The sequence below is a fragment of the Chrysemys picta genome, chromosome 8 (assembly GCF_011386835.1).
Source record: "Chrysemys picta bellii isolate R12L10 chromosome 8, ASM1138683v2, whole genome shotgun sequence".
NCBI classification, from domain to species: domain Eukaryota; kingdom Metazoa; phylum Chordata; order Testudines; family Emydidae; genus Chrysemys; species Chrysemys picta.
Genome location: NC_088798.1, coordinates 2,061,727 through 2,081,756, shown reverse-complemented (window position 1 = coordinate 2,081,756; position 20,030 = coordinate 2,061,727). Strand labels below are relative to the sequence as shown.

General features: G+C 62.8%; 2 protein-coding genes across 10 annotated transcripts in view; one reads left to right on the top strand and one right to left on the bottom strand.

Annotated features, from left to right (window-relative positions):
* Window positions 1–7,105, top strand: part of ERI3 (ERI1 exoribonuclease family member 3) — a 225,982-nt gene extending 218,877 nt beyond the window's left edge. For all 5 annotated transcript variants that reach the window (XM_065555329.1, XM_065555330.1, XM_065555331.1 and 2 more), the window contains exon 8: window positions 5,728–7,105. In XM_065555329.1, coding sequence (XP_065411401.1) covers window positions 5,728–5,810 — 83 coding nt within the window. In that variant the 3' untranslated portion in view covers window positions 5,811–7,105. The remainder of the gene's footprint in view (window positions 1–5,727) is intronic.
* A 4,078-nt stretch (window positions 7,106–11,183) lies between these two features.
* Window positions 11,184–20,030, bottom strand: part of DMAP1 (DNA methyltransferase 1 associated protein 1) — a 48,534-nt gene continuing 39,687 nt past the window's right edge. For all 5 annotated transcript variants that reach the window (XM_005307139.5, XM_005307138.5, XM_042851481.2 and 2 more), the window contains 3 exons: window positions 18,547–18,619; window positions 16,241–16,524; window positions 11,184–11,493 (listed from right to left, as the gene is read on the bottom strand). In XM_005307139.5, coding sequence (XP_005307196.1) covers window positions 11,434–11,493; window positions 16,241–16,524; window positions 18,547–18,619 — 417 coding nt within the window. In that variant the 3' untranslated portion in view covers window positions 11,184–11,433. The remainder of the gene's footprint in view (window positions 11,494–16,240; window positions 16,525–18,546; window positions 18,620–20,030) is intronic.

The window sequence follows — 20,030 nt, the reverse complement described above, 5'->3', positions numbered from 1 at the left end:
GGCCCCATGCCCGGGCGGGGGAAGCTGCAGGACACGGAGCAGGAGCCCGACTCTCTCCAAGTAGGGGCTCCACGTGGGGTCAGCATGGCAGGGGCCAGTCTGGGGGTGCTGGAGGAATCGTGAGGCAGAGCAGACCCAGATCCCCCAGGGCGGGCGTGGAGTAGAGACTGGCGCTGGCAGATGGAGGGTACAGAAAACCCGATCTTTCCGTGTGGTCTGTGGGGGGCTCGTCATGGGAACCCTTCGCCCCCCCATAAGCCCCTCGCTTGGGACAGAAGCTGTCTGAATTCCCAGCACGGACAGGCTGCCTGTCTGCCTGAGTCCTTCTGCAGTGCCCATCCCCATGGCATCGGGCCTCAGCGCCGGCCCTGCTCGGCCTACACCCGTTGGTGGGCGGAGGGGAGTTGGTGCAGTCCCAACAGTAGGGGGAAGGACGGCTCCCACCCCCCCATCAGTCGGGCCAGGCATTCCTGGCTGTTGTGAGGCTGGGGGGATGGGTTGGCCATTCAGGATGAGCTGGGGGTTGGGGCAGGAGCTGGGGCTGGTGGGTTTTCTGGTGGCGCGTCCCAGCTCGTGTCATTCCAGGGCTGGCACCACTGGCGTCTCCGGGCGGCTGTGTCTGACCTGGGCAGAGGCCCTGGGGCTCCCGCGGGGCCGATCCGGCCAGGTGGGGGCGTGAAACGATCGCGCAGAGCAGTTCGGCGCTGGGGAGTCACCGCTGGGGAGCCCCACAGAGCCCTTGCTCCCCGTCAGGCCACAGCGGGAGGCAGAGTCCAGGCCTGGCTCTGTGGCTGGGAAGGGGGGGCCGTGAGCATGCGGTGAGGTGCAGGGGGCTCCACCTGACTCCCGGTGGGCAGGGTTGTCCCAGTGGTGTCGGCGGGCGCCCGGAGCACCCAGCGCTCACTCCCCATAGCTCAGCACCCCCAGACGCACGCCCCACGGCAGCTCTGTCCTTCCGGAGCCTGCCCGCTTCCCCCGCTCCAGCACCCGAAGGGTTAGCGGGGAGATCAAAGCCTCTTCTCATTGCTAAGTGGCTGCCGGTGGCACCTGGCAGCAGCGGGCAGGGGCTCTGCCGGATCCCGGCGCAGCACTCTGTCACCAGCCCGGCTGCTGTCTCCGCGACAGTGAAATATGGGCACAATTAGCCCGGATACAGTTCAATTATGATAAACAGCGTTTGCACCCTTTAAGCCGTGATTAAAAGGCCTCCTCCCATTGATAGAGAGACCTAATTTCACATTATTATCGCTCCAGCCTGGTTATAAAGCACTCCCTGGATTTACCCTCCCGAGATGAATGTGGAGGCTTCTTTATCATTTACACATCAGTAATGATGCGGCTTTCCCTCGCCCAGCACATCCATCCGCGGGGCCGGGGTGGGGGCTGTGCCCCCCTCGCCCCCCGCCAGCGTGGCACGCTCTCCCCACGGCAGCCGGGCCCCGCTGCCACACGCAAGTGGGCAAAGTCACCCTTACGGTAACAGCTTGATAAATGGCCGGGCGGTAATGAAATGGAGACATCAAGGCGTGGGGCGAGGAAGAGAGAGTGGTAATCAGAGGGAGTGGAGCTGTCCCGAATCGGAGGGGAGCGGGAAGAAGGATCGCCTCTCTGCTGTGTGCTGTCAAGGGAGAAATTACACATTTACTCTTGCTTTTTCTTAAGGAGACGGCCCCCATAGATCAAAACATGGATTTACAAGCCAATTTTCAACATGAAATATAGACACCAGGAATCAATTTAAGCCCTGCTTCTATTTTAGCAAGCGGTGCCTGCGTTTAGTCCCAGGTAAATAACACAAGCAGGGGCCATTCCTCCCGCCTTGCCACCCGCGGCCTCCCTGCTCCAACGCCGCCACAGTTCTCCGGTGCCAGTCCCGCCGCCGGCAAAGGGCAGCACCGTCCCCGCCAGCCCGGCCCTGCTCAGTGCACACCGCCTCCTCGGGCCGGGGCCAGGAGCTCTGTGGGGGATGCTTCGGCCCTGCCTGCTTCCCCCGGCCCGTGACACGAGAGCCAGGGCCTGCAGGGAATGTGGAACTCCTGGCCACAAGCCGGTCAGAGGATTGGATGCTTGGGTTGGATAATTGACTCTTGGTCTCTACGCGAGCTAAGCTTGGGGACGCCAGCATTTGGGCTGGTTCTTTGCCCTACGGCAGCATGTGAGGTCCCCACTGAGATCAGGGCCCCGCGGGGGTGGGCACTGCCCAGACAGCCCCAGCCCTAAGATGAAGGGTCGGGGCCGAGGCAGGGTGCAGGAATCCGGCCTGTGCAGCGTGCAGTCACAGCTGGCCAGGCGCGCTGTGGGAGCAGGGTGCCGTCCTGGCCAGTGACCAGGGTCCAGCTCCCGGACCGGCTGGGCCCCCCGGGGCCGCCACTGCCGCTGGGTTAGGGAGGGGAGCAGAGTCCGGGGAATTGACAGGTCTCAGGCGGGAGCAGGATGGCAGCACGGTTGCACCAGGCTACGCACGTGCAAATGGAGCGCCCCGCGCTGGGGGTGAACGCTGGGCCCAGGGAGGGTCATGAGACCCATGGAGAACGGGGGTGGGGAGCGCGGGAGGGTTTGGTGCTGGGGAGCGATCGGGGCCTACACAGCAGGACTGGGGTTACTCCAACCCCTGGGAGATGATTGAGGGCCGTGGGGGCCCAGGGGCTCACGGCGCGGCCCCTGAGCAGTGTGAAGGCGCGGGGTGGGGGTGAGGGATGAGACACCAGCCTCCCGGGCGTGGACGGGGCCACAGGTGCAGTAGGTGGCTGCTCTCTAGCGCCCACGGGGTGGGTGGCACCGTCCGTCCCTCCCAGAGGGGGTATGTGGGGGCTGCACTCTGCCTCCACCACCTCCTCTCCCATCACAGCTGCCGCTTCCCTGGACAGGGCCCTGCCCGTCTCCACCTGCTGGCACGTCGGTCCCAGGGCTTGGCCGTCTTCTTTCCCCAGAGCCCTGCCTCCCGCAGCCCTGCTGGCAGGAGAGGGTCTAGCCAGGCCCTGCAGGAGCTGCCTCTGGGGGCACTTGCTGGGGACCCAGGCCCAGATCCTCAGAGGGTTCAGGTGCCAAACCAGCCCTGAGTTCAGTGGGCGTTAGGGGCCCACGTACCCTGGAGGATCTGTGCCCCCTGCTGCTGGCTGTGTGCGCCGAGCGCCGGCTGCGGGACTGGCCTGCAGGGGGCGTGGGACACATTACACGCAGCGCCCCCTGCTGGTGGTTGCAGGACTGGCCGGCCCCGTGTGCAGGGGGCGCGTGTGCAGCAGCGGGTCGCCTGGCGGGCTGCCGAGTTGCTCACCCTACTGGAATGCAGGTTTCCTGCCCGGGCCCAGCTGAGCAGGACGAGGCAGGATGTGAGCCCAGCGGAAGCTGCTCCGGACGGGGCCTCCTGCCAGGGTCACGGCCTGTACAGGCAGGAGGGCCGAGCGCTGGCAAGCGGGGCAGGGCACGCTCTCGCGGGGGGAGGGGGCGGGGGAGTGTTACAGGGAAACGAACTCATGCGTCTGACGAAGTGGGAATTCACCCACGAAAGCTCATGCTCCAATACATCTGTTAGTCTTATAGGTGCCACAGGACTCTCTATTGCTTAACTCAGAGAGGGGACAGGGCCAGCTGTGGCGGGGGGGGGGGGGGAGCAAAGGGAGGAACTGCCCCAGGGAGACCCCCTGGAGTCCCGCAGGAGGCCTGGACCCGGGGGCTGAGTCGGGGGCTGGCAGAGCCGAGCTGCGCTGCTCGGCCTAGGGACGGTACCGGGGGCCTCGCTCCCTGCCCGTGAGTGTGTGACGGGGGTGGCCTGGGGGCAGTGCAGGCCTTGGGCTGGGGGCACCGTGGGACAGAGGCTGCCATGGAATTCACCCAGGGGGATCCCAGGAGCTGTCATGCCGGGGAGGCCGGGGCAGGCTGGGGAATCAGCCCCCGGACTTGATCCGACCCTGGGTGAGTGGGCAGGGAAGGAACCTGCTCCCAGACGGGACGAGATGGCAGAGCCTGCCAGTGTGCAGCTGGCACAGGGTTATTGTGGGGTCGCTGGGACTGCCAAGCTGTGCCCAGGTGGTCTGTATCGTAGGGCCAGGCCCAGGGGGGTTGTTACTGTAGGGCTGGGCTGTGACGGTGCTGCCCGTGGGAGCCAGCTGAGGTCACTAAATCAGGGTGAACGGCAAACAGAACGGGGCAGACAAACCCCAAACGCTGGGGGATCTTCCAATACTTAGATTTACCAACCAGCCCAAAACAGCTTCTGTAGAACCTCACTGGTTACTCAGAAGTCCAAACAACACAGTCCCCTTAACGTGCCCGGCCTCAGACCTCCACCCAGACACACCTGTCAGATATGATGATGGTTACTGAAAATCTTATCTCATCATATAAAAGAAAAGGTTCTTCCAACCCCAAAGGATCAGCCACACACCCAGGTCCAATGATAACTTAGATCTTACCCAAAATACACGCTTAGAGCCAATTCTTATTAACTAAGCTACAATTTATTTAAAAAGAAGAGAGAGAGAGTTGGTTAAAAGATCAATATACAGACAGACTTGAATTCAATTCTTGAGGTTCAGATGCATAGCAGAGGTGATCCTGTAGTTGCCAAAAGTCCTTTTAGAAATAGTCCATAGGTTATAGTCCAATGTCCATATTCAGGGTGGCTCCAGTCAATGACTGGGGATCTCAATCCTTATGGCTTAAGGTTTCCCCCTTGTGAAACCCAAAGCAGATCTGAGATGAAGCAGGATCGTGTCCCAGGGTTTTTATACATTTCCAGCAGCCGCTTGGCCTGAGAAAACAATAGGCTTAATTCTCCTTCTTCCAAACACCCTGGCAATTAGCACAGGGTAATTTATCCATTAAACAGTTCAGATACAGGTTACCCCAACCTTCAAAGAGACATAGAGACAATAATACTATTTCACTCAAGTGTCTTCCTAAATGTTAATATTCCTTTTTTGATCTTTGAATTAAAGCTATAGCAATAGACAAGACTTGTTTGCTGACATCACAAGCCCTGAGCAAACATCTACCCTTCTTCCTCTGACAATACAGACTTACATTTCAAAGCTCTGTTCATTTACCCTATCTTCCTAACCAGTCTCTAAAGTTGGGCCCTGGGTCAGGTCAGTCTGGGAGGTAATTAACTCTTTCTGGCCCTGTCACCTTTCAATGAGATATTATATCACACTCATAACGTCACACGGGCCCAGGGGGGTTGTTACTGTAGGGCTGGGGCCTGGGGGTCGTGATCATAGGGCTGGGCCCAGGGGGGTCGTTACTGTAGGGCTGGGGCCCTGGGGGTTGTGATCATAGGACTGAATGTGGGGTAGGGTTAATTGGTGGCTTTTTTTAGAGGTGTTTACTCTGGAGCGTAACGACCTACCCTGCGGCTCTGTGGGGTGGGATCACTGGCAGGTAGCTCCTGGGAGCTGCTGGACAGCAGTGGGGGCCGTTTGCGCTGCCCAGGCAGGCCCTACGCCCTGTTAGCCATTACCCCCTGGGGCAGCCAATGAGCACACGCCCTGGCCTGCACCCTGGGGCAGCCGGGCCGGCGACACGGGCAGGAGGGCCCCGGAGCGTCTGCACAGGCCAGCCACCGGCGTTCCCACCATCACTCCACAGAGCCTCCCAGCAGCCAGGCACGCCCTCGGGCTGCGTTTCTAACACGTGGGGGCTGGCTCGGGCCCTTTGGGAGGGGCTCTGCTGTCCCCTGGCGCAGGGTTATTCTTGCCTTGGCCTCACCCCGCTCCGCTCTCTCCACAGATGACTGTAAGAACATCGCTAACATCATGAAGACGCTGGCCCATAGAGGTTTTATCTTCAAGCAGACCTCCAAACCCTTCTGATCGGCGGGGCGGGCCGGACAGGGCTGCATGCGGCCGGCTCCTCCGCTGCGGGAGGACGGGCGAGAGCATTCAAAGGGCAACCGAGGACAGAGGCGACGCCACACCCAGCTCCGCTGTTACGCCAGTAGAGGTTGTATATATGGAAAGGAAAATCTCTGTGTAGACCCGACGTGGATCCCCCTGTCTGGGCTGCTCCGGCCATCGCCCGCCCTGCCCCCGGAGCCGCCCAGGGCACTTGCACCACCTGGTTAGAGCTGTAGTTCCTTCGTCTTTCTTCGCCCCTGGTTTCCGTTACCCCCTTGTGCCCCCCGGCCATGGGTCGCCCTCTTTCTTTTCGGTGTTTGTTTCCCTTCCGCCAGGCCCTGCCAGGCGCTGCCGGGTGACCCGCCGGGGCTGCGCGGGAGCTCCAGCCTGACATGGCCGCGGGAGCCCCGCCCCGCCCTGCCCGCTCCTCTCCCCGTTGCAGTGAACACTAACCCCGATCCCCTGTGTGTGTCAGCAACCCGGCTTTCTGCTCCTGCTCAAGTGCCTGTATTCTCTGCCCGCCGGCTTGCCAGCCAGGGCTCTGGGAGCGGGGTGGGGGGCAGCTTGTGCCTCTCCCAGGGGGCTCCTGCCCGGCCCCCCCCACTCACCCCTGCCGAAGCGATTCCAGCTCCTGGGGGCACCAGGTCCATTGCTGGCGGTGGACGCACCAGCGAGTGCTGGCACAGAATGACGGTCCTTTTCTGCCCCCCCCCGCCCCAGTCCCACCGCTGAGTGAGCCCCCCCCCCCCGCCCACCCACCTGAGCTGCAGCTCTGCCCTCGCCTGCCCCATTCCCCGCGGTCCGGGCGCTGCCCCTCGCAGGCTCCCGGCCGAGCGCAGCAGCAGCTGCCTGGTTGCCTCGTCCCCTCCGACTAGGGGGCTCTTGGGCCCCGTCCTTCAGGTGGGCTTGGGGGCAGGCCCCATCCCCTGGAGCCCCAGGGCCACGGAGTTCCTGCAGATCAGCCAGGACTCCAGATCCCTGCTGAGCCCAGGCCGAGGCCGAGGCCACGCCTGGCGCTGGCCCATGGTGCTGCTACAGCGCCGGGCACCGTGACCCGCCAGCGGCCGGGCTCCCTCCCGCCCCGCAGCCCGGGGCTGAGCCGGCTCGGTCACCAGAAAGAAAATACAGGCACTGAACGTAGCGGTAACCAACTGCATGGTGTGTGGTGTGCAGCGCAACCAGCCGATAACGCAAACCCACCGTCCTCATTGTCTAGTTATCCTCATCCTTGCTGTAAATGTGCCACATGAATAAAGTTTGGGGAAAAAGGCGCCTACGTGTGTGTGTGCGTGCGAGTGTGTGTGCGTGCACGTGCATGAGTGCGTGTGTATGTGCGCCTACGTGTGTTTGTGTGCATGTGTGCCTATGCGTGCAGGCGGGGGAGGGGAGGCATGCAGGGGCTGTGGGGCAGGGCAGGAGAGGGTGCATGCAGGGGATGGGGCTGTTTGGCCTGGGGCAGTGGGTTGCTCTGGAGGGAGGCCCTGGGATGCGCCCGCCCAGCAGGGCTGTGCTGCGGAGAGCTTGTTCTCCCCAGGAGGAGTGGGGCAGGGGATCTGGTTCTTGGGGTTAAGAGGGGGCAGCTGCTGCATTGGGGCCTGGGCCGCCGGCACCCCGTGCTCGGTTGTGGGAGGAGGACGGGGATGGGGACAGATCCCAGCAGAGGGGTCCCTGCTCCACCCGGCCCCAGGGAGGTGCTGTCAGCCCCCACTCCCCACGGGCAGGGAATGAACAGGGCGAGGCCGGTTCTCTGGGGCACCCTGGAGGCCTGGTGCCCCTCATCCGGCCCCATGCGGGACAGCCCTGCAGATGAGACAACACGCAGCCAGAGTGTGCCCCCTGCCCCGCTGCTGCTCACCAGGCCCTGGGCCCCAGCCCCCTCGCCATGCCCTGGCTGCCCGCAGGCCTGAGGGTCGCCAAGTTACAGCCCTGGCGCCAGCTTGGTGAGCGCACAGAGCCAGCCCAGACGCCGTGGGGATGGGCAGGGTGCACCTGCTGCTCCGAGGGGCGTCCTCTCCCACTAAGCAGCTCGCAGAGCAGTGATGAGGCCACGTGCGAGGGAAGCGACTTGGCACCAGGCTGCCATGTCGCCGTGGGATGGCGCTGGTGCATTTCCCAGCCTGCCACGCACCACCCTCCTGGCCAGCCCAGCACAACCCTGAGCCCAGCGTCCCTGCAGGCACCGTGCCAGGCCATTAGCACCATGCCCATCGAACGGTACCTGGGACGGCTGGAATTACGGTGCCCGGGCCGGCTGGACATGATGGTGGATTCAGCCCTTACTGAGAGCTGCCCCCCACCCACCACAGCCCTTAATTCAGCTAGTGCCACCCACTGGGCCTGGCCACGCCCTGGGGAGGGGCAGTAATCAGGGGGTGCCTGTCTGGAGGCAGCACAAGAAGGGGGAGCCCAAGGCTGGGGGGGCAGCCGGGCTGCAGCACCCCAGGATGGGGAACCTTGGGGAGGGGCCAGAAGTGTTGAGCTGATGCCCCCTAGGCCTGGACTCAGGCCCTGCAGCTGGTATCTCCCCTGGCCTGACCCCCCCCTGCCCCAAAGCACCAGGGGGCCAGGGGGTGTCAGGTGATCATGCCCAGGGGCAGCACCACCCAGCCGGGGAACTGGGCTTGGAGCAGCAGCTGCCCCTCGCTGGAGCTCACCGAGGCCGCACGGTCACTGGACAGCCCCAGCCTGGCAGGCGAGTGGCCCAGGTGAGGCCACACAGTGCACTGGGGCCATGCCAAGCCCCCACGTGAGCACCACATTCTGCACTGAGCGGCCACGTGCCACGTCCCACCCAGGGGCTGCCCGCCCTGCGAAGCCCACCCGGGCGCCAAGCTGGGCGCTGGCCTGCTCGCCCAGAACCCCGGCACTGCCGGCTGCATGCTGCCCACAGTGACAGCCCTTGGGCTGGCACAGGCGTCTCCACTGGGCACGTAGCAAACAGGGCAAATGGGGGCTGTGGGCGCAGCTCAGGGGCAGCGTCGCCCCCATCCACCACAGCGGCCCGGCCGCGCTGGCAAAACCCGACAGGACTCTGGCAAAGGGCTTGGCTGGCCAGGATGCAGCGCGTGCCCAGGCCCTGGCAGGAGCGGCTGGGCATGGCTGGCTGGAGATGCCCGGGGAGCACCCAGGGCCCTACAAGCACTACTGTGAAAGACACTGCATAGGCCCCGTTTGCCAGCTGCAGCAGGCATGCCACGGCCAGCCTGGCACATGGGCCTCATGCCCCCCCCCATGCTACTGGCACTGCCCTGCTCTGGCCCAGACACTGGGATGGCAGCGCATGGCACAGGCACCTGGGGAGCTGTGCCCCCCCCCCACACTGCTGCTGCTGGGCCCCACTGGCCCCACGCCCAGCCAGTCACAGGGTGCAAGGAGCCTCCCCCGCTCGCTACGAACACAGGCGGGCCCATGGGCATCACCGACGCCCGGCAGGGGGCAAAGGGGCTCCTGGCTGCCAGCCCATGGGGGTTGCCGAGTGGGGCAAGGCCAGCACTAACCCCCATGGTACCCGCTACTCTGGGGCCAGGGAGCAGGTGCCCTGGGCACTGGCCTGGCCCCAGGGAGCAGAGGGGCCCACGCGCCCAGGTGCCAGAGCCACCCCTGGAGAAGGACAGTGCCTAGGCTGGGGGCCAGCTCCAAGGGGGGGGGGGTTAATGGCTCTGCGTAAGCACCTGAGCTGGTTTAGCGACCTGGGGTTGATGGCGGCTAATGAGTTTGCTATGAAAACTCGGCACTTGGCCTTTTCCCTTCATTCCTGCAGTGATCGTCCCAGTGATCGTCCCACCTGCATGGGGGCTGCCCAGCCAGCACCTGCCCCTGCACATGTGGGTGGGGGGGAAGCTCGGGGGGGCAGGGACCGGTCTCCCCGCGCAGCCTGGGCCCTCCAGGGAGGAAGGGGGATGTGGGGGGCAGGGTGAGCGCTCCCTGGGCCAGGAGGAAGGGCAGCCGAGACGAGTGCTTGGAGGCCGTGGACTTGTCCCCTCCTCTGCAGTGCCCAAGACCCCCAGCTGGGCGGGCAGGGCCCCGGGCAGCGCTGCTGGGCTAGCTATGGCCCCACGCCCGGCCCGGGCCGCGCTGCTGGGCTAGCTACGGCCCCACGCCCGGCCCCAGGCCCAGCCACCTGCACACAGCGCAGGGGAGGTTACCGTGCCCAGGGGCCAGCAGCTGGCTGGGCTGTGGAGACAATGCCACGGGCCGGGCGAGGTCCCACTACTCCCTCCCCCGGTGCCCCCCGGCCTTCGTCCCGGGCCAAGGCCTGAGCCCAGCCGGGTGAGGAGCTCTGGGGCTCGTCTCCACCAGCTGGTGCGGGTGGGGCTCTGGGGCCCCCTGTGCATTGCCCCGCGGGAGGAGCCGCCCCAGCACCAGGGCCCCACCGTGTGTAGGGCAAAGCAGCCCCTGATCCCGCAGCCCCCCAGCGCACATCGCCTGCCCCTCGCTCTGCCCTGGCTCCCTCCCCCGGCAGGGGGGACACAAGAGCTCTGGGTGCGGGGCTCTACCCAGCCAGGCAAACGCAGGGGGCTCCCCGGTGAGGCGGGAATGAGAGAGGCCATTTTGCCAGAGGAAGCGAGCCCCAGACCAGGACCCAGCCCCAAGGCTGTGGGGACTTTGAAGCAGGGCCTCTAGGAGTCAGTCCCCCGCCCCAGGGCCCAGCCTGGCTTGGGAGCAGGTCACAGGGGCTCCCCGTGGTCAGGGCCAGGGCAGCCCTCAGCTCTGCGCCTGGCCTGGGGGGAGCGGGGGGAAGGGGCAGCCAGAGGCTTGCGCTCGAGGCCCAGAGCGGTGCAGTTAAAGACCCAGGACACCCCCCCACTGCGGAGTCCCATGAGCCGTCAGGGTGCACAGGGGGCTGGCCTGCGGGGCAGCAGTGGGGTCAGCGGGTGACGCACCGGGCTCTACACCCACGTGATGGCAGCGTGCAGAACAGCCCAGGTGCGGAATGGCGCCGGCGGGGCCAGAGACCGTCCAGCAAAGCACGGCCCATGCGCCCCACAGCAGGCGGCTTGGGCACAGCCTGGCACCGTCAGCACCTTGCAAGCCGGGCTCGGGGCCTGGCTCCTACCCTGGCCCGGGGGTGGCTAAAGAGCAGCCCTGGGCCTCCAGCTCCTGGGGAAGCAGCCACCCACCTCCCCCCTCAGCCATGCCAGGAGCCAAGGCTGCCCCCCAGCCTGCCCGGGAGGCCACAGCTGGCTGGCACCTCAGTGGGAGGCCGGCTCCAAGGGGGCAGGAAGCCGGGACTCCAGGGCGAGGGGGCAAGGCAGGAGGAACTGCCCCTCCCTGCCACAGCTCAACAGGGCTCTGGGAGTCACGGCTCGAGTGATGCCATGGCCCAGGCTAATGACGACAGACTCGGGGGAGGGGGACAGGGCTGTATTTACAGGAACACACAAATCCAGCACGTCAGTCCGTGCCGTGGCCACTCGCACGGCTCCAGCCGCCCGCCCAGCTTCCCTGCGGCCCCGCAGCGTCACCCCGCAAGGCTTGCTGGCAGCTGGGGGGAGATGGGGGGGCAGTGCTGGGAAGGGAACGGCCCCGGCTGGATTCCTTCCCCTGCCCGGCTCCCACAGTCAGTCTGTTGCCGCGGCCTGGTGCTGAGCCGACGGGCTCACGGCTTCTTCACCTTCTTGATGGAGGAGGAGCTGGAGGCCGACTCCCGGCGCTTTCTCTGCTCCAAGGGAGACGGGAAACAAAAGAGAAGCAGGGTCAGCGGGTGCCCACGAGCAAACGCACCCGGCCGGCTCACTAGCCCAGCAGGCGCCGCGCCATGCCACGAGCCGGAGCCCCCAGCAGCTCGGGCCCAGAGCCAGACGTGAGATTGAGCCTCAGCCGAGCCCACTCGGGAATTCCCCTCCCAAGGGACACGGGCTCCCGGCTGGCAGCCCCATCGCAGGACACACTGCACGAAGGCCAGGCGCGGTGCCCAGCCCCATGGCCGATGCTGTCTGGCTCCGCAACCCTGCTGAAATCAGAACGGGAGAGCTCCCAGCTGGGCAGAGCCCCAGTGCACAGGCAGTGCCACCCACGCCCGGGAACAGGACCCAGGCCCCTGGGGACGACGGGCACTAAGGTAGCGAGCGAGACCCCTGCAGCCCAGGGGCAGAGACCCAGCACTGCACGGAACCCTGGTGCAGCCGGGCTCCCCCAAAGGCCACTGCTCCCCCGGGCTGCACAGGCCACCCGTCCCAGAGCTGGGGGTAGGAGGGGGGCAGTCACACCCTACACAGCTGTGGCAAACGGCACCATCTGGGAGAGCTCGAGGCAGCTTGTCTGAGGCACCAAAGCAGCATGCCCAGGACAGGGGTAACACCAAGGAGCTCCCAATCCACACCTGGGCTGCTATCCCCATGGTACAGAGGGGAAACCGAGTCGCAGAGCCAGTGACTCGCCCTGGCTCGCGCTGTGAACCCAGCTCCCCTGAACCCCAGCCCAGCCTTCCTTCCCGGAGGAACCGTCTAGGGCGGGCCCAGTGGGGGGCAACGGGGAGGGATGGGATCAAATGAAGCAAAGGAAAATGGAGGTTAAATACCAGGTCAGGGCCAGACTGGGGACGACACCTGGAGCCCGTTCTTTGGGCTAGTGAAAGGCGGGGAGCACGGGCTACAGGCTCAGTCCTGCCCCAGGGCATCACCCGGCTGATCCAACCTGTCTTTTCCATCACTCCCGTCCCTAGGTTCTGCCCCAGCGTGTGGCACTCCCGGGAGGTGACTGGCAGAGCCTGTGCTCTAGGGCTTACCCCCAACATGTGTCCTGGGCCAGCTGTAGAGGGGCCAGAGGGGCACATGCAGCAGCGTCAGCTGCGCCTGGTTCAATCCCAGGGCACCCCACACCCCCAGCCTTCCAGTGGCACTCCCGGCGAGCCAGCAGCCCGGGAAGGGAGGCAGAGGAGAGGTGTCCTGCCAGTCCTACGTGCCAGGGGGAGCCCCGCCTGCCCACACCCCAGCAGACACCCGGCCCCGAACCTCCGTCTGCGCGGGGGACTCAGCAGAGGGCAATCTGCACCGCTCGGCGTTAAAACAACACACGGGGATTTCATCAGAGGCCTCGGCCCGGCTGCCTCATAAGGCTCCATTATCGGAGCAATACAAGTGCCCGAGAACTCGCCCAATGGCGTGAATAGAAGCCCTCTGAAAAAATCCAGTCCTTGGCAATCGAGAAGCCCAAAGGCACATTTAAAACCAAACCCCAGCCTGGAAACAAAGGAGCCAGGGCTTGGCGGCTTCGCTGGCAGGGCAAGGAATTGATGGAGAAGAGCGTGTGCGTCTGATCATCTGTATATGGCCAAAGACCCATCTTTCAAATGTGTCACAAATTCATATTAATCCCCCTCCTTTTGCCGTGCGTGCCCGGCTCTTCCAGTCGCCTCGGGCAACACTGGGGACTGTCTGGTTAAAAAAAATGTTTGACATTATAATTTACATGAGCCTCCAAGTCTAGTTGCTTTTCATGGCAAGGAAGGGTTTGAAAAGGGCCACATACACCCAGCCTGGGCTAGATGTAACGTCTGTCTCAATACACAAAGAGGCAGATATTAGAACTCCATCTGGAAAGAAAGAACGATTGATCTTAACAATGTAACTTCCAGCTTTCAAACCGGCTCCGAAAACAAGAAGTCAGCAGGAGTTCAGATAAAGGAAGCTTAAAAGTCAAATAATTCCGACTCTGAACCCGAGACTTCTTAGACTCAAGGTCTTTTCCTTTCCCCATTAACGGGCTGACTTGTGAGCTCGGGAACAAAGGGAGGAATTCTGAGAGTCAACTCATTACGGATCAGTGAGTGGAGTCTGAGTCGCACAAATCAAAGGTTCTAATCTGGAGTAACTGGCTGAACTTGTGCTTGGAACTAATTTGTTCCAAGTTCGGCTCACCTTTCACCTCCCCCAGGCCGGCAGGAAAGTCCCTCTTGGGTCAGCGACACGCTGCACTGGGGGGGACCCTGGGTTGGCTTTCATGGCCGGAGCTGTACACCACCCCACCGCGGAGGACGGCCAGACTGGAATGGTAGGGAGGACCAGAGGGATACGGCAGGGCTGCCCTGGTACCAGGCTTCCCACCAGCTAGACCCAGGGTCTTGCCACAAAGCACCGTGTAGGACGGGCTGCTGCCCACCCCAAAAGAGCCGAGAGCTCCTGCAACGTGCTCCCCTGAGGTAAGCCACAGCAGCTCCCACGGGGCTGGGAGACGCTGCCCCGGGACGCGGCAGGGCTGACAGGGAAGAGAGGGCCAAGGACAGGCTGCTGCCCATGGGACACCAGGGCAAGACCACCCCAGCCCTGTCATGTGGGTGCGGGTGGAACTCCCAACAGGATTCCTGCAGCCCTCTCCCCTCCCTCTGCGATGCACAGACGAGCCAAGCCGGTGCCTTGCGGAGAGGAAAGGCTCTGCCTGGGCCACGCTCCCACGTCTCACAGCTGAGAGCGGGGTCACGTGCGACAGTGGGGGGTGGCAGCACTAACCCCAGGGGTCCCTCCACGCAGCCAGCGCTGGGCTCGCAGCCCAGTCCCCGAGCTCGGCGGCACAGCCAGGCTCCTTGTGAACACTCAGCGCCCAAGGAGGAAGGGCGGCCCTGGGAACAGAGCCAGGCTGGGAGTCAGGTGTGCTCTGCCACCGACTCACTGCAACACCCTGAGCATGTCGCTTCCTCGTCCCGGGCCTCAGTTCCCCAAGCTGCCGCATGGGGACAGTAACCACCAGCTCCCCAGGAGGTGCTGGTTCGGGAGCTCACTTCACGCGGAGGGACCGTGCCTCCTCCTGCGTTCACACAGCCCCTTCGGAGCTACTGGAATATGAACATTAGGTGACAGGAAGGCCGGCTGGTCCCACACAGCTGGCCTGCCCCATGTGCTCGGCCGGCTCTGCGGCCTGCGTGGCCTTGCTGGTATCGCCAGCATGGAGCCAAACCCTGCTGTGCCGGCGGCTGGTGGTGCCTGTGCCCCAAAGCGCCCGAGCACACACCCTGCCGGGGAGCGGGCTGGCAGCGGTGGGGATGGGAGACAGACCCGGTGAAGCGCTGGGTCCGCCTTCGCCCAGCACACCTGCAGCCAGCCGGCCGGGGAGCAGCAGCACAAGTCTGCTCCTCCCCCAGACACCCCTCCAGCTGGGATGTAATTTTTTCCCCTCCAAAGGTAGCATCAAATGGTCACAGTGTGAATGCGCTTGACCTTTTGTCTTGGACTAATCTAATTGTGTCGTCTTTGTGTAATCAGCCGGTAAAGGTCAGAGCTGTATTTAACATGGGGGCCCTTTAGGTACCGAATTTGCCTTGCAGTGAATTAACGTGATTATATTTCTTTCAAATATGCCAGAGAGCAGGTCATTTTAACCCTCTCCGTGCTGCCGGCCTCGCCTCTTTGTTTGCAATTCCAGGCAGCGGCACCGAGGCAGAATGTGGCTGGAGACGCACAAACCCGCCCGCCCCCCAGCACGCGCACTCTGGGAGGTCTCCGGGGACAGCGAGTGCTGTGAATCCGCCTGGAATGGCTGCAGCCTCGCCCTTCCCGGACCCCAGGGAGGGTCGAGATTTCACGCTCCCACAAAGACTCTTCTGCAAACATGAGCCTGCCTCAGCGGAACGCTGCTTCACAACTCCAGATTGTCACAAGCGAACAGGACATTACTCAAGTCCAGATGAATGTGTCACCTCTGTCGTTGACAGATAAGGTGTTCTCAATGCCCCGGATACATTAGCCATTTGGAAACGGGAAGGGCCGTGCTGCTCCCGGGGCAGTGTATCGGCTGAGCACGGGGCACGTCGGACAGCGCTTGGGGCTGCACAGGGCAGGCCAGGCTTGTCCTCTGGGGGCGGGACAGCCACCGTTCACAGCACTCCGTGCTGGGGGGGGAGCTGCGGGGAGACAGGGGCCACCCCATTTGCTCAGCCCCCGCCAGGGCGTGCGCCTGACTTTCGGCTTTCCCAGGGCGTTCAGCGCCTTGGTTCTCCTGTCCCAGTGCTTTCACAGGCTCCTCCCCTCCGGTCTTCACACCCCTCCCTCCTGCCCACGCCCCCTGCCCCTGGGTGTCGCTGGAGCTCACCGGAACTCGCCCATGGCCCACTCACCTGCCTTTGCTCCTCCTCCCTCACGGGCCTGCATCTCGCAGGGGAGCTCCCTGGGACAGTACCAGGTAGGTACCACACCCACTCCTGCCTCTGCCAACTCCCTGCAATGCCAGCACCCCCCCCCACGCAGGGTGCAGGAACCACTGCCGCCCCATGCGTGCCGCCACGGGCAGTGCTAGGCCCGGGATGGGCACACCAAGAGCAGACTTGGAGCCTAGGCTAAAGGGGGCACTGTGCTCCCCCCAGCACTCGCCCCTGGAGGGAGAGACAGGCAGAGCCCCCCGCAGGGCTCAGAATGCAGTCCCTGGAGCAGACCCTACGGGGAGCCCCCTCCAGACGCCCCCATCTGCCTACTCACCGAGTTCGGGGTCAGCGGAGCTCCAACCACATCAATGATCTGGTCCTTGGCGTCTCCCTTGCCCTCCTCCGCGCTGAGCCCGGCCTGCCCGTCTGCGCGGGCCCCCTCCACGCCGACGGGGCCCAGGCTGCCCGCCTTGGCCAGCGCCTCGTGCCGGTGCCGCAGCATCTGCAGCTCGTACTCGCAGTTGGCGAAGGCCTGCTTGAGTTCGTAGAGCAGCACCAGGTCGCTCCGCAGCTCGTTGAACATCTGCACGATCTCCTCCGTCGGCATGGGGCTGAGATCTGGGGGAGCAAAGGGAGCTCAGAGCTGGGCACCCCGGCCCTGGGAGAGGGGAGACACCCCGGATCCCACACCCACGCCCACTGCATGCCCAGCCAGTGGTTTCACAGCAGTTAACAGGGCCAGAGAGCTCTGAGGGCTCTGGCCAAGGGGTTAAAAAGCAACCTCGCCAGGTCGGGGCCCGGGAGCCTTTCCCCTCCGGGACGCTGGTTCAAATCCAACTCCAGGCAGGAAGCCTTGGCCGTGGCATCCACCTCGGACCTGGTCTCAGGCCAGTTCCCAGTGGACAGGTGTTGATAATACACACCCAGCCGGTGACGTCCCCTCTTCCTCCAGGGCAGGACTGAGACCATTGGCCTGGTGCTGCCCATCACGGCCCTGCGTTACAGCCGTGTCTTACGGACGAGCCGAGCTCCCGTGACACCACCTCATACCTAGACCCCCCCAGCGGGACAGGCCCCTGCTATGAAGAGCAATGCCTGAGGGGTGGGAGAGGGGGAGAAAATCCACACGCAGATCCCTCTCCACGCAGCACTGCCTGTGTGCAGGGCTCCCGACCCGGCTCCTTCCCCTGCACCGCGTTAACCTCGCGTGTGGCCATGCTGGAGCGCACGCCGGGCGAAGGGCAGCCGGAACCCTCCTGCCATAGAGTGGGAAAGCGGAGGTGCAGAACCTCTGCCATGCGCTGGCCCCGACGGCTCCCAAGGCTGCCCCGAGAGCTCAGGTGGCGCTGCCCTTCCAGAGCCGGAGGCATGCTCTGTTCCAGCTTCACAGGCCCAGAGACAACAGGGTTCAGCCAGCTTCCAGCAGCACCTCTGCTGCAATGGGGCCTTCGCTGCCTGCCCTCAGAGCCTACGCACCCCAGGCCCCGGGCAGCAGCCATTGCTCCTCGTCCCGCCAGCTGCAGAGGCAGGATCATTCTCCTGCCCTCCCTCAGGAGGCTCCTTTGAAGCTATCCGAAGCCCGTGACCCTGACCCCATCCCCGGCATCCCTCATGTCCTCTCATTCCTAGAGTACCTCACAGCCCCGGCTTTCCCCGGGTTAGCATCTGCTCTTTTAAGCTGGAAAAACAACTGACACACCTTGATTCTGTGGGCAGGAAGGGGGGCTTTGTTGGTGCCCCCACGGGGACTGTGTACCAGCCTGGCAGCGCTAGCGTGGCACAGGGGGACCTGTGACAAGGGCCTTTAGCGCTGCCCATAGCCCGGGCTGCTTCTGAGGCATTACAACAGGCCACAGACGAGGAAGCCTGAACACTAACAATGGTTAGACCATGTAGTTACTGAGCATGCTCAGTGACCTCTTCCAAACCTCGGAAACGTTGCTTTTTGGGGGGGTTGGGGGAGGAACATTGCATGCTGGGATCCGTCGTCGCTCTGGGCGAGCCTGTGAATGGATTTCAGCAGCCGGGCACGGCACAGAACTCTGTGGGCTGCGCTCTGGCCACCCCAGCGATGACTGCGCATTGTATGTGCTAAGTGAACGCGTCTCTCTGCTGTGAAGCCACCAGAGTTCAAGAGCGAGGGATGTGTGTTTACTCAGTGGCGGCACGCTGGAGAGTCACCCAGCAGGCCAGCTACAGAACGGAGCTGCACAACCCCAGACGCATTTTGGACTTGCCACCAGGAGCAGTAAATTAGGAGGAAAGGAAGCTTGAAAGCGAGCCAGGGCACCCCTGAACAATGCACATGCCGTGGTCACTAGCACACTTAGCAGGCCCGGCGGAGATTGGCCTTCGCAGTGCTGTGCTGCTGCTCTTGATGGTTAAAAAAGCCCCAAACAAGAGAGAGACAAAGGCCCTTTTAAACCAGTTTTCTTCTGGGAGGAGGGGAAAAAACCCTGCGCATCTTGTTCTGGCTTTTGCCCTTTTTAAAAAAAAAAAACGTAAAATATTATTTTAAACCCCATTCACATACTGTTATTTAAGAAACTGGCTGTATTACTAGGGGAAAAAATAGCCCATCTAGACGACAAAGGCTTGCACTGTGTGTCTCTTTCTCTCTAGCATGCCCCCTTTACTCACCTACTCCGAGTTCCATCAGCATCTGCTCCAGGGCTTTAATCTTCTTCTGTCCTACCGAGCTTGGCAGTTTCATCTGGAACACAAAGGTAACCGAGCCACACAGCTCCGAGTTAGCCCTCACTCACAGCCGTCTAGTTCAAAAGGCAAGAGAGCTTTTCTTTTTATAGTGCAGGGGGAAAAAAAAGAAAGCAAGCGAGAGAAAGGAAAATCAAGTGGTAAAAGAGGGAGACAGAGGCTGAAAGTTTTCAGACTAGGTCCGAGGGCAGGTATTGAAAAGCCTGGCCGTGAGGGCTTTTATTTTCCCTCGTGTGTGTGTGCAAGACGCGCTGTTTTACAGCTTCCACATGTCACTGAATTAACAACAAAAGTTCTTCTTAGCTTCAAACCCTCTCCCGCGGCGCCCGGCCCATCAAAGGGCTCATTTACTCAGCGGCGAATGTGCAATGCTGCCCTACTTTATTCGCTTTAGCCGCCTTGATTAGACTCATGCGCTAACAGACTCACTTCTCCTTGTCCCTGCTGAGCCCCAGACCTGTGGGATTCATTTACAGAGCGGGCTTTATAACAAAGGGAGAGACAGAGAGCACAGTTACTTGACTGGCGGAAGTGTGAACACACATTTACATTGGAGCTAAGGGGCTAGGGGAGTGAGAAAGCATCAGATGTGAGCTATGAAAGGGAATCGGAGCTGGCCGCAGGAGGATGAACGCATACACTTAGCAGGGTCTCGGCCGCATTCCCTTTGGGTTCTAGCTGCTCACACCAGACATTTATCAGAGCATGAGAAGCCCAAACACACCGGGCAAGAACAGGATTCCAGCACAACACACCCAGGGGCCAGCCAAGCTCTCAGCCGGGGGAGTTCTGCTCTCGCAGAGAAGGGAGCTGAGAAGTTCATGGTGCCTCCCATCCCTCGTCAGTGCTAGGAGACCAGCCAGGATGGGCATGGCCCCCACAACGCAATGCACGCTTCCCACCCAGACCCTGCGAGTTGTGCCCAGCTATCGTGGGGACAGGGAGCTCAACAGGCAAGGAATGATTCAGTGATGTGCTAGGAACCATGAAATAACCAGGGCTATCACCACACACACCAGCAGGGTAGGCAGGACGGCCTAGGGGCTAGGACACTGGACCGGGGTTCGCTTCCCAGCTGCACCACAGACTGGGTGCGACACCTAGCGAGAGTCACCCATGCCCCGGAGAATCCTGCAGTGTCTTAAGGGCCCACATCAGCCAGGAGTTTGGGGCTCACAGACAATACGATGATGCATCTCGTCAAACGGCCACAAGGAAAGCTATGGGCAACTGGCTGAAACGGTCCTCAGGGGCGAGTCCGGACCAACGCACTAGATGCAAAGTTACATGTTAACTTTAAAAGGGGGAATGGCACCAGGACGGGGACGCTAGTTAGAGGGACATTAAAGAGAGGAGTCACCGGGGTCAAAAGCCTGCAAGCAGCACGGAGACTCCATAAAACCACCAGA